Source organism: Vespa velutina, chromosome 2, assembly GCF_912470025.1.
Source record: "Vespa velutina chromosome 2, iVesVel2.1, whole genome shotgun sequence".
Taxonomy (NCBI): Eukaryota; Metazoa; Arthropoda; class Insecta; order Hymenoptera; family Vespidae; genus Vespa; species Vespa velutina.
In genome coordinates, this window is record NC_062189.1 from 4,449,310 (window position 1) to 4,461,809 (window position 12,500).

General features: G+C 39.3%; 2 protein-coding genes across 17 annotated transcripts in view; one reads left to right on the top strand and one right to left on the bottom strand.

Moving 5' to 3' along the window:
• Positions 1-8,767, top strand: part of LOC124946846 (histone H3.v1-like) — a 233,057-nt gene extending 224,290 nt beyond the window's left edge. For 4 of the 9 annotated variants that reach the window (XR_007100197.1, XR_007100199.1, XR_007100200.1 and 1 more), the window contains one exon: positions 2,075-8,767. Coding sequence is in view for 1 of the 9 variants with exons in the window: in XM_047488175.1 (XP_047344131.1) it covers positions 2,075-2,117; positions 2,182-2,235 (97 nt within the window). In the remaining 8 variants the exon portion in view is untranslated. Of the gene's footprint in view, positions 1,994-2,074 lie in introns of all 9 variants that reach the window. The other 5 variants (XM_047488175.1, XR_007100205.1, XR_007100196.1 and 2 more) reach the window with 5 other exon arrangements.
• The window catches only part of LOC124946845 (UPF0489 protein C5orf22 homolog), a 447,955-nt gene that overhangs the window by 351,423 nt on the left and 84,032 nt on the right, over positions 1-12,500 (bottom strand). The window lies entirely within an intron of this gene.

Below are 12,500 nucleotides of genomic sequence, written 5' to 3' on the forward strand. Positions count from 1 at the left end.
GTCCTTCGTCATTGAGCAGGAAAGCGCACCGATAAAGGTGAACTGGCAGAAAATTAACCGGCGGAACTGCTCGCTTTGAATCGCGTGCTTTCTCACTTTCTCCTCCTTCTCCTTCTCCTTCTCCCTTTCCCTCTCCCTCTCTCTCTCTCTCTCTCTCTCTTTTTCTCTGTGTCTTTCCCTTCTTCTTTGTCTTCTCCTTCGACATTTCTTCGAAAAGGAAGGGAAGGACGTTGTTTCAGAGAAATGAAAGTAGAAATCGAAAGATCGATATTTCGATGATAATGCCAAGATCCTCAAATCGAACGTTTCGATCAGTTGACACACGAAGCATAATAATGTCGTTTAAATGCAACCGACGAAACGGCTCTGCTTTGGCTCTTTAGATATATAGACGTCGCAGTTAAAAAGTCGAGGGTCTTTAACGAGGTGAGATTGCCGAAGAGTGGTCCACGGGGTGGAAGAGGTTTGAAGGTAGCAGGAAAAAAGGAGACTGAAATTGCCGAAGGGTAGGGATAGTAAACGAGTTATTGGAAAATCGTGTGAGGGGTGCACCGAGCTAAGAGACTACCATCGGGAGAGAAGTTGTAGACGAAAAGAGGAACAAGAATAGATGGAAAAAAGAAAAAGGAAGAGAAGAAAAAAAAGAAGAAGAAGAAGAAGAGGAGGAGGAGGAGGAGGAGGTCAGTAATTTTTCGGCTCATTGCACATAAAAAGCAGAAGCTTTATCGTTCGTTTGGAGAAGGCACGCAACGCGAGACGACGACGATGAACTCGCGACATCCAGGTGCTGACTTTGAAAGTGGCTGATGGCATTAGCATCGGCTCGTCGAGGACGGTGATCAGGTAGCACATTCTTGCCAGTTTCATTTCCCGGGAACGACGTTCGAGCTCAACGTCCTCATCCTCTCTCTCTCTCTCTCTCTCTCTCTCTCTCTCTCTCTCTCTCCCTCTCTCTCGCTCTCTCTTTTTCTCTATCTATCTATCTATCTATCTATCTATCTACCTATCTTTCTCTATCTTTCTCCCTTTTCCCTCCATTCTCGTAGCCGCCATTCGTTTCTTCGATACATCGACCTACGTAGACTCGAAGATATCGAATATCACCTGCTCCTTCTTCCTCTATACCACCCTCTCCCCATCTCATCCTTTACCTTTTCTCCCGACAAGAAGTCAATGTAACAAGAATTAACAATTCTCCTTTATATCCCTATTTTTCGAATCTTCTATATCATCGAATGAATGTTTCGATGATAGAGATTAGTGAAAGAAGAAAAGAAAAGAAAAATCATTATTAGGAAAATATCATCGTTCTCGTATATAATCATCGAAGTCATCATCGCTAACGTATTACTCGATATAAAAAAAAAAGAAAAGAAGAAAAAAAAAAGAAGGCAGAAAGAAAAAACGGAAAAAGAAGAAAAAAGAAATATGAGTTTCTTTTCGTTTCTACATGCTCCTTAGAATCGAGGATACTCGATGAAAATGAGGAGAAGGGAAGCGATAAGGGTGGAACCCGTTGTGATTCGGGTTCAAAGAGCTCGAAGAAGCAAGGATACTGCATAATCGCGAGTATAAAACATCGAAACGCTTAGCATAGTAACATCGTGTGGCGCGGCCGTCATTACCGTATTGATCGCGGGGTTAGTTCGACTCTCCACAACCCTCTTTCCCTCTCGTTGTTGTCCCTCTCGCGTTCTCCTCCACTACTGTCGCTCCCTATCACCTCCTCTTTTTTCTATTCTTTCTCTTTCTCGTAATAAGAACGGCAAAGATCGTGACGAAAGAGTATGGACTAACGAAACTCCTGGCCCTAAAGAGAGGGTTGAAAGTAGGGCAACGAACTCAGTTAACGAGTTTGAGATCAAAGGGCCACTATTACGATACGCTTCTGTGATTTAAAACCCTTTCACGGGATCAATAATTTTCGATATATCAACTAAATGTTATCTTAATGTGATTTATAATATAATTAACAACAACACTTTAACTACATGTAATTCCACTTAAAGTGAATTCAAAAATCATTTATGGAAATACTTCTTTAGAGATATTAAGAAAGATTTTTCTCTTTTAGTATTCTTCAGCGAGGATACTGGACCCATCGCAAGACCGGTTTGGTAAGAGTCAACTGATCGTTCAGGCAAGAAACAACTGAATCATCGTATCCCCTATTCTTCGAAGGCAGGATCGGTACGAGCATTGCTACGTCAGCATACTAAAATTTCAGAAGCTTGAACGTTGTGAAGGTGCCGCCGAAAAACATGACGACGAAGACGAATTTCTAAAGGTTCGATTAAACGATCTGTCGACGTAAAAAGATAACTTTAAGCTGATAAATTCATTAAATAAAGAGGTACCGTAAAGAAAGAGATAGATAGATAGGTAGATATAACGGATGTGATAAAAAAGAAAGAAAGTTGGGTTCGTTTCTGCGCGTCCATCCTGTTCCTCGACGATAACACGAGTGGAGCACAATGGACACGAAGATGCGGGACCTCTGCCAAACAGGTTGTGAGGGAATGGATTACGTGAATCACGCTCGTATCGCGTGCAATGCAACGAGAGCACCTGTACGCACACGTTTATACGAGTATCTACATACGAATAACCAAAAGGGGAAACTGAGAGTCATGTAGGTGAAATTAAAATTACATAAACTTTGCGTATATTTTCATTCGAGAAAATATTGTCGTCTTTCAACCAATCCCGATTTTATTCGATTATATTCGACAAAATGAAAGACAAATACAACGAGAAGGGAATTAACATATAATTAAATATGTAAATATACGCGATATTTGTAGATGAACTTTTGAACTTAATGCTTGACAATTTGAAGCGTTATTGCGTCTATCGAGTAAACATAACGTTTATAAGCAAAGCGATTAACATCATTCAAAGATTCGATTGATTTAGATTCCAATATTAATAGGTGCATTCGAATTAGCACCAAAGCCATATAAATTTTCGATTTCTCGACTAACCCCTGACCTTAAGCTTGACAATATCGAATCGTTCGATGCGATGAAGTTCGCAAGGGAATTAACGGTGTCGGGAATAAATATCAAATTTGTGGGAGACGAAACGGGTAACGACGGATACGGAAAAGCGAGCGTTAAGTGCACACAGACGTCTCAAGTGGTAAGTATACCCACGGGATATAACCGAGTCTATGGGAAAGTGCCGGTAAGCCATGCTGCCCGAGCGAGTGCCTACTTTGGAAGATTACTTCGATACGCGTACACTTAGATCTGGGTATCCATTCAGGTGCCTGTGGAGAATTCTAACCGGTTTCGAGCGCTGCTGGTAGCCGACATTCACCCCTCGCGATTGCGATCCCTACGGTCAAATCAAGAGAGTAAATTATTCCTCTCTATTAATCCCTCTGCAATCCATCCTACATCCTGTTTATGCGATACACGGAGGACGCTTATGCCTTAAAAATTTTATAAATAAGAAAACACGTTTTTATTCTCGATGTAATCGATTTCTGATCGATCGAAAATTAGGTTAAACCGAATGTTATATTAGAGATAAAGGTTTAATAATATATATATATATATATATATATATATATATATATAACGTATTATTCGAGACGAGGAAAAACGAATTGGTTCGTACCAGGGAATGGCAATTTCCATCTAACTAAATTCTCCATCTAGAGAATCATTATCATAATTACAAAAACGTCGCCGTACTAATCGATAATGAAAAATGTACAAAATGGGACGTTCTATGTGTGACGATCGAAATACAATATTTCAGTAGCTGAACTCCTCATTAATTATTCATAACGATTATCATGACGATCTTACAGGAGTATCCTGTCCGTCGGCGATGTTTCATCGGCTAAATCGTATCTTGTATTCTTTCGTTCTCCTTCGAGAAAAAAAAAGAAAAAGAGAAAAAAAAACAACAACAACAACAAAGAAAGAAAAAAGAAGAAAAAGAAGAAAGAAAAAGAAAATAAAGAAAGCTAAATAGATAGTCAGATAGATTTTTAAGGATTCCAAGGGAAACACAGTAGTCATGAAAGGAATCAAAATTCGAAGAAGGAACGATCGGAGACGTCGCAATTAGAAGCATCGAGTCTTGGAGAATAGACATCGAGTCTTCTAATCACATACATACACGTCGCGTATCGCGCGTTTGGAATAAAATCCTTAAGGCATACCTACACGCGTATCTCGCGCTTGAATCGCTTAACGAATACAAGGAGTCCCTTGTTGGCTGATGTGAGAAGACTCTGGCGAGTCCAATATCTCTCTCTCTCTCTCTCTCTCTCTCTCTCTCTCTCTCTCACACATACACACACACACACACACATATATCTCTCACTCTCTCTTTCTCCTCTTTTTTTTTCTTCGTAGACTCGAGCAAAAGACGACGATTTAATCGACGTTTGCAAACGAATCGGCATGCACATGCTTGGACCACGTAAATCGTATGAATCACATAAATCGAGGTCTCATCGTAGATTCTAAGCTAGGAGCGTCGCGTTACGCCGATCAAATGGTAGCTAGAGAAAATAGATAGAGGAGGGGATTTAAGTACATACGTAGTAGCGAGAGAGGATAAGCAAAAGACGAATGGTAGGCGGTCCTAGAAGCCGTACGTTTTCTCTAACATCGCACAGAGTTTTGCAACGACTCGAGAGAATACGATCGCTCCGTGCCACTCAATATGGCGTCCCGTTCCTTCTTCCATTCCCCTCCTCCTTCGTCCCTTCCATCACCACCTCCATATCCACCTCCGCCACTTCTTCCCTCCACGCTCTGTCTATACGCTCGCATCGATCATGCACTTATTACGTGATAAGCCTCCGTGCTCGTTTAATACTCACTCCCTCCTTCCCTCCTTCTTTATATACATACATATATATATATATATATATATATATATATATATCTTTTCTTTTCTTAGAAGTTCTTCTTCCTTCCAAAGACTCCTAGTTCGTTGTATCTTCTTCCTTTTTATTCTTCGTCTTTTTCTTTTTTATCAACATCCCCTCCGCGTCTCAACTTCTGTCATTCCCTACGACTCTCGACCGGTCTTTCTACATCTTCATAATTCATACGTTCTCGCTCTAATGGAGATTTAATTTCGACCGGTTAACAGGATTCGCTCGATCTCTTTTCTCTTTCTCTTTTATCCATTCGCATGCACGCTCTCTTCGTTCGTTGTGCTTTTTATCATTTTCTTCTTCTCCTTAGTTCTATCATCTCCGCCTCTTCTTTCTAGTTAATAACTCAATCTCGAGGGGTTAAGCTTTCCCAAAGGCAATGATTTAATGTTAACATTTGTTTCCATATTCGTTAAAACGGATCAACGAGTATTTTGTATCAATCGATATATATATATATATATATATATATATATATATATAGATCTATGAATTGTAAGTAATATCGTTTGATAATCACTAAACTATTGGCTAATACAATAAAGTAAAGTAAATTCGCGAGATATTGGCGAGAGTCACCACCGGAAACTGACGGGAAACTGATCGAGTACTCGATCCTTTCTCCTAGCGCGATATTCCACCTGGGGAATCTGAGAAGGGGGTTGGATCCTATGCCCGCCCTTAGGTCTAACGAGAGACCCTCGCGAACAACGTTCTAGTGGAACCTGCGATCCCTTTTGTATAGTCTAAGTGACGTCGTTTTCCATTCAAGGGGAAGGGAAGAGGAAAGGAGGTAAAAGGACAAGGATAGAGACCCATATTCTCGATCGGTGATCTATGAATCCCCACTCGAGTTCGTTCTTTCTCTCTTATTTGTGTAATCGTATATTTTATTGGCAGGTCAAAGAGAGAGAGAGAGAGAGAGAGAGAGAGAGAGAGAGAGAAAGAGAAAGAAGCCTCAAGGCTCGATTGTCGACGAAGCATTGTATAAATGCTACCGTCTGGTGGCTTTAAAAGTAAAAGAGAGAGAGAGAGAGAGAGAGAAATAGGTAAAAGGAAAAAAAGAAGGGTAGAAGAGGCTTTAAAAGTTAACAACGTCCTCTCTATCCTGCGGACGCACAGGTACGTATCTGAATCGATTTGTGAGAGCAAAACTATTTTTTCCTTCGTATTGTGTCGATCGAGCGCACTAGAGGCGCGCGTTGGCTTCTTGCACGCCCTCATACAAGGTGGATCGCATCCAAGAATGGAATTTATGGGCGTATTGGACTTGCGGTAAAGAGGGTGCCGATCTAATAATGGATGATCGATGATCGGGATATCGAAGGATCTCTTGTACACCAGCGGAGGGCACGCGCGTTCGCTATATTACACTGTTTTTGATCCATCGCCTTTATTCAAGCTAAACGACAGCACGGAAATCGAAGATACTTCGATCTATCTTGTCGGTCGCTTTCGTCGAACTATTTATCTCTTCTTCTTTTTGGTAATTATAAGGTATAATCAACCTCGAGCGCATCTTTCTTTTTCTTTTTTCTTTCTCATCCTTTTTATATTTCATTCTTTATCTCTCTCTCTCTCTCTCTCTCTCTCTCTCTCTCTGTCTGAGAAATCCATGTAAAAAGATAGTCGAAAAAGGGTGTCGAGCGTGCATCAACGATACACGCATATGTACCGTGTCGTACGGAGATTTCACTCGGCATGCAAATCAGATCGACGGCTGCCGTGTGAGAATTTTTCGGGCCGTAGGGTCCTACGAATCGGACGCGGAACAGAGAAGCGGTAAGTGCCTAGTGGTAGCTCGAAAAAAAAAAAAAAAAGAAAGAAAAGACGCAGCCGCATAGGTAACCCTTGAGCGGGATCTAACTTAACCGTTTTCTCTTTTCTTTTTACGTCGTTGAATGTTACGGCGGTGCATAAAAACTGCTGCTAATTATGCGAGAACATATACCTGGGGCCAAAAAGATATAAATGCTAAACGCGCGGCATTATGCGCGTGACAGCACGGTAGTGTATCGGCGTCTGGAAGGGGTAGCGAAAAAGAGAAAGAGAAAGAGAGTGAGGAAAAAAGTGAAAGATAGAAAAAGATAGAAAAAGATAGATAGGGGAGAGGGCGAGAGAGAGAGAGAGAGAGAGACAAGGAAAAGAGGTGGAGTCACGCTCTCACCCCGAAGTGCAAGAGCCGTCAACGATGAACAATGCCGAGTGCGTTAGGATACACGCTGAGTGAAAAAGTAAAAAGGGAAAAATTTAGTTTCCGCCTGTCATGGCATCGACCGTCGTCACGCTTCGTTAGTTTGCCACGTTTATATCAATCACCGTGGTGCTGCGGGCAAACGTTTGACCACCACTGTCCGCATCGCCCGCCCTCCCTCCCTCCCTCCTTCCCTCTCTCCCTCCCTCTCTCTCTCTCTCTCTCTCTCTCTCTCTCTCTCTCTCTCTTTCCCCTTTATCTTTGCACATTACACGTAGCCGCAAATATATTACGCGCTCCTCCATTTCCCCGCTTGTTTGCAAATTCATTTTTCCAACCTCGAACTCGTTATTTTTATCCTCGTGGAAAGAACGATAATTGCCACGTAAATTATCCGTATGCCTTTTGATTTAATGAGATTCCGCGAGAACGATTATATTCTCGTTGCGTAGGCAAACCACGTATTATTCGTATGTAGATATAACGAAGCGACAAAGTCTACCTTTAGTTTTAATTCTTTCTACCCTATTCTCGTTCGGGGATCATTGACGAAAATAAATATAAAAATTTTGTGTAGCCTTTAAAGGACGAAATAATAAATAAATTCGTTTGGCAAAATTTACGATGCCATTCATAAACTCGAAAGGTTCGTCGATCGCAACAAAAAAAAAAAAAAAAAGAAAAAAAAAAAGAAAAAAAAGAGAGAAGAAAGAAATAGAAAAAAAAGAAAAGAAAGAGAAAGAAAAAAAGGAAAATGTCCTTAACAAGGGCAAGTTTCTCTTTTTCACAAGCTAATTGTTCACCGAAGGTTCGATTTAAGTCACCGAAGGATAACCATTCAGATTGAAATCAAGGCCAAGAGAGGTAACGATTCTCACCATGGTGCCGCTAATTTACATTACACTGGAATAAGTATAAGCTGAGAACGATCGGTGGATTGAAAAATACGAGACCTACATAAGTACTACCTATTTGCAATGATGTGACTATAATGAATACATGTCTACATATGTAATTTTAAGATACAACATCTGGAATATATATTTTATTTTATTTAAAATAACACGATAACAAATTATTCTTGTTTTATTTCAATATTTATTCGATTATTATATTAATTACATTATGTTTATTATATTTAATTAAACAATTAGTTTATTACTATATTCGTTTCTTCATTAAGAAAAATAAAATGATTTTATCATTTATTTACAGTCAGCATCGACTTTTAATCTTTACATTAATAATATTATATTAATAACAGCGCTAAGAAAACTATATAAAATATGCCGAACATCGTATCGCTTATTATGAAGTTCGACCGACCTTTCGCTAATTAAAAAACAGTTAAACAGTTATATGAAATTCGACGAATATATTGTAACGCACATTGTGAGGTTCGTTGCGCCATGCCGATTACTGTGTATAAAATTAAATTAAAAAAAAAAAAAAAAAAAAAAAAAAAAATGAAAAGGAAAAAAGAAAAAAAATCATGTACACTTTATACGATTATTTAACATCGTAAATGAATTTTTGCCAAAGTCGAGACTCGTTTTTTCGGCCTTAACAAACATTAAATTCGTCCCTTTTCATCAAAATCGTTGCAACCATTTTTAAGATACAATTGATTATTGAAATGTAAAAATACATATACATATAAAATTGTTCATTTAATAGTACATACATATATATATATATATATATATATATATATATATCGTTATCAGAAAAATGAATCGAAATTTAATATCGTTAAAATGAATGGAAATTTAATTTATCGTCCATTGACTGTTAATAATAGCTATTTGAAAAAGATATCGAAACATTAGTTCAAGAGAAAGAGAGACGGAGAAAGAAAAAAAAGAAAAAAAAAGAAAAAAAAAAAAAAAAAAAAAAAAAAAAAAAAAAAAAAAGAAAAATATAAAACAACCCACGGCCCTTTATTGCATGCAATATAAATTCAACGTAAAAAGTTGATTCATTGCGCGCTCAGATTACAGAATATACCTGTGCATATATGTATGTATATATATTCATCGAGCTATGGGCTACGATACGCAGTCGTAACGGTAATTAGAGGCGGGTTCCAATTAACAAACCGATATGCCCGTTTGATATTTTGCTGCATCATTATTTACCACCGGCTACGCCATTACGTCAGCAATTTTGCCACTTCTCTCTTTCTCTCTATTTCTCTCTCTCTCTCTCTCTCTCTATGTCTCTGTCTCTCTCTCTCTCTCTCTCTCTCTCTGTCTGTCTGTCTGTCTGTCTGTCTCTCTATCTCTTTCTCCTTCGCACACTCTTTCAGCGACTGAATTTAATTACATTACGTGGCTTTCGGTATTGCTTACATTGTAATCACTTTTCTCGCGTGCGACAAAGGTATTAGGGTTTTAGTGTTCATCCAAGAGCTAGCAACCAAGTGGAAACACCTGCACGAACTTGCTAACGATGCACCCCGAAGAGTTACGAATAATTCGACGCAATTTACACTCTATTCGGTGAACCTCGCGAGATTTCCATCTGAACAGAGTAACGACGATAGAAAGAGAAGAATTTTCGTGGTTAGATACGTGGCAACAAAATCGATCGTAAAATATAGAATGGTAGGGTAGAACAAATTGCGAGCTTTTACTAATTGATCATTGCTACTGTCTGTTACAATTCATACAGTAACGATGTTAATCATATCATCATTATATATACATAAATATATACCCATTGTTACAGTTAATATTATATTACTCCAACTACATTATTATACATAGATAGATAGATAGATACATACATACATACATACATACGTACATACGTACATACATACATATATATATATATATATATATATATATATATATACATACATACATACATACATAGATAAATATACATATATATACATCTTTAGAAAGGAAGTGAGAAAGAAAAATGTTATTTTTACAAAAGCACCGATATTCGAATCGAACTTTTTCGCACACCCTTTAGAATGGCAAATGGATTTGGTCGATAGTGAAAATAGAAAAAGAAGAAGAAGAAGAAGAAGAAAAAGAAGAAGAAGAAGAAGAAGAAAAAGAAGAAGATGAAAAGGAGGAGGAGAAGAAGGAGGAAGAGATAGAGGAAAAAGGAAGAACGAAGAAAAGAGGATGAGAAGTAGAAAAGGTTGAGGGAAAGGTAGAAGAGAAGGGAAGAGAAAAGAAGCATCGCCGTGAGCAGTGGTGGACTAAATTACCCGGACGTGCTCGCGCAGATAAGGCTCCTTGTGTACGCGCATAATGCGCCACGTAATGTGCAGTCCACAGGCAAGCGCAGCCTCCGCCACCGCCACCACCGCCACCACCGCCACCACCGCCACCACCGCCGCTGCCTCTGAGTCTCTCGGCCTACAGCCAACTGGAGGTGGAACCTATGTACCTACGTATGCAGCCTGTATGCTCAGAGGCTGGGCACATATTGACCGATACGTACCGCCGGTAGCAAGATAAACAGTCCTCTCTCTCTCTGTCTCTCTCTCTCTCTCTCTCTCTCTCTCTCGCTTTCTCTCTCTCTCTATTCCTCTCTGTCTCTTCCTGTCACGCGCGCGAGCGAACGCGATTTCGGTCCCTCTGAAACTTCCGTAGTACCGCAACACGCTTTTTCTACCTCTTTTCGAACGAGGAACCTCGTCGTTTCCCGCTCTCCAGCCGGTCCGGAAAATTTATAGCGACGCGCTTTGCCACGATCTTCGAGCTCGTAAAGTTCCCCTACCTTGGACATTGCCATTGCGATACGATAATACGATTCACGAAGAAAACGAAGAAAGAAAGAATAGAAATAGAAGGGGGAAGATGAGATTCGAGACAACAGTTGTAGGGTGAGTAGAGAGGGTGAATAGAGGCAAATGATTCAAACTAAGAGTCTATATGATATGATGATGAAAAGGAAAAGATGAAATGGTAAGGAAAGAGAGAAAGAAAATAGAAAGAAGATAAAAAAAAAAAAAAAGAAAGAAAGAAAAAAAAAAGAAGAAAAAGAAAGTGAAAAAGAAAAAAAGAAAAAAAAACAAAAGAAAGAAAAGAGAAAAAAAAGGAGAAAAGAAAAGAGAGAAAAACGAGGAGAGCAATATGAGTTAGAGGGAAAGAAGGTTGTGTCCGGGGACTAGAAGCAAATTACATCGTCGAGTGCCATTAATGGCTATGTGATAGCCACGATGGCGAGCGCATTGCGAGGCCTGCACTCATGCACTCGTACGCACCCGTCCGACGGATACCAAATGTTGCACCGTCGAAGACTAGAACAAAAAGTGAAGCGAAAAGGAGAAAGAGGGAGAGAGAGAGAAAGAGAGAGAGAGACAGACAGAAGGAAAAAAAGCAGCAAGTAGAGCGAACAAGCCTGGTCTCTCCTATTCATTGTAACCAATAATTACCCCGTCTACGTGCTCCATACGCCGAGCGTATTGTAATTAAACAAAGGAGAGAAGCCGCGCGCGCATACGCCAGCAACCGTTAACGCACGACCTTTCTAAAGGCCCTTTCACACCGGGCTTTACGCGTTGGCCCCGCAAAGGGCCATGCAGAGGACCCGCGTAGGACGTCTTTGAAGGACCGTCAAAAGATTTCCGCCGTTCGGTGTCGCCACGACGAGCCACTTCTATATTAACAAACCCTTTCTACTAACTCCCCGCTCTTCTCTCTCTTTTTATAGATTTATTTTTCTATTATTTTTCTTTCTTCTTTTTTTTTTTTCTTTTTTCTTTTTATTCCTTTTTTTTCTTTTCTTCTTCTTTGTATGTATTCTCCTATTGCATTGCGACTCTACTAATATTTATCGTTTATCATCTAAAGTATCTGTACGATGTGATCTATTTTTATTAAAGTAATTTTTTTTCTTTCTTCTTTTTTTTTTTTTTTCTTTTTCTTTTTTTTCTCATATTTTCATCAACGACACTCAAGTCGATTATTTTAATTACAACGCGTAATCTTATCAATGCAACGTTATCATCGAGCTCGATCATTTAATTTCGTGCGAGATATTCGTGACACGTTCTGACGTCTAAATTAGAAAACTCTTATCAGCGCTTGATCCTGATGGAAAAGAAGATCCCTGTTGGAATGTTTTTTTCGGAAGAGCAAGGATCAAAGATACTGCTTATGGATAGGCATGTACAAAAAAAAAAGAAAAAGAAAAAAAAAATACAAGGCAAAAAAGGGGAAATAAGAAATGTTGAAAATAATAAATATCGTTTCTTGATTTTTAATTTGATATTTATAATCGATTTGAAAAGGGTCTTCTCGCTTTTTATCTGCATTTTTAAAGAATTCGATACAGCCGGAAACTCGAAGCGGCAGGATGTTTCAGGACTCTCACGAAGGACGAACGAAAGGTACGAAATTTCGCCGCAGAGGGAACCACTTGCTAAGCCAT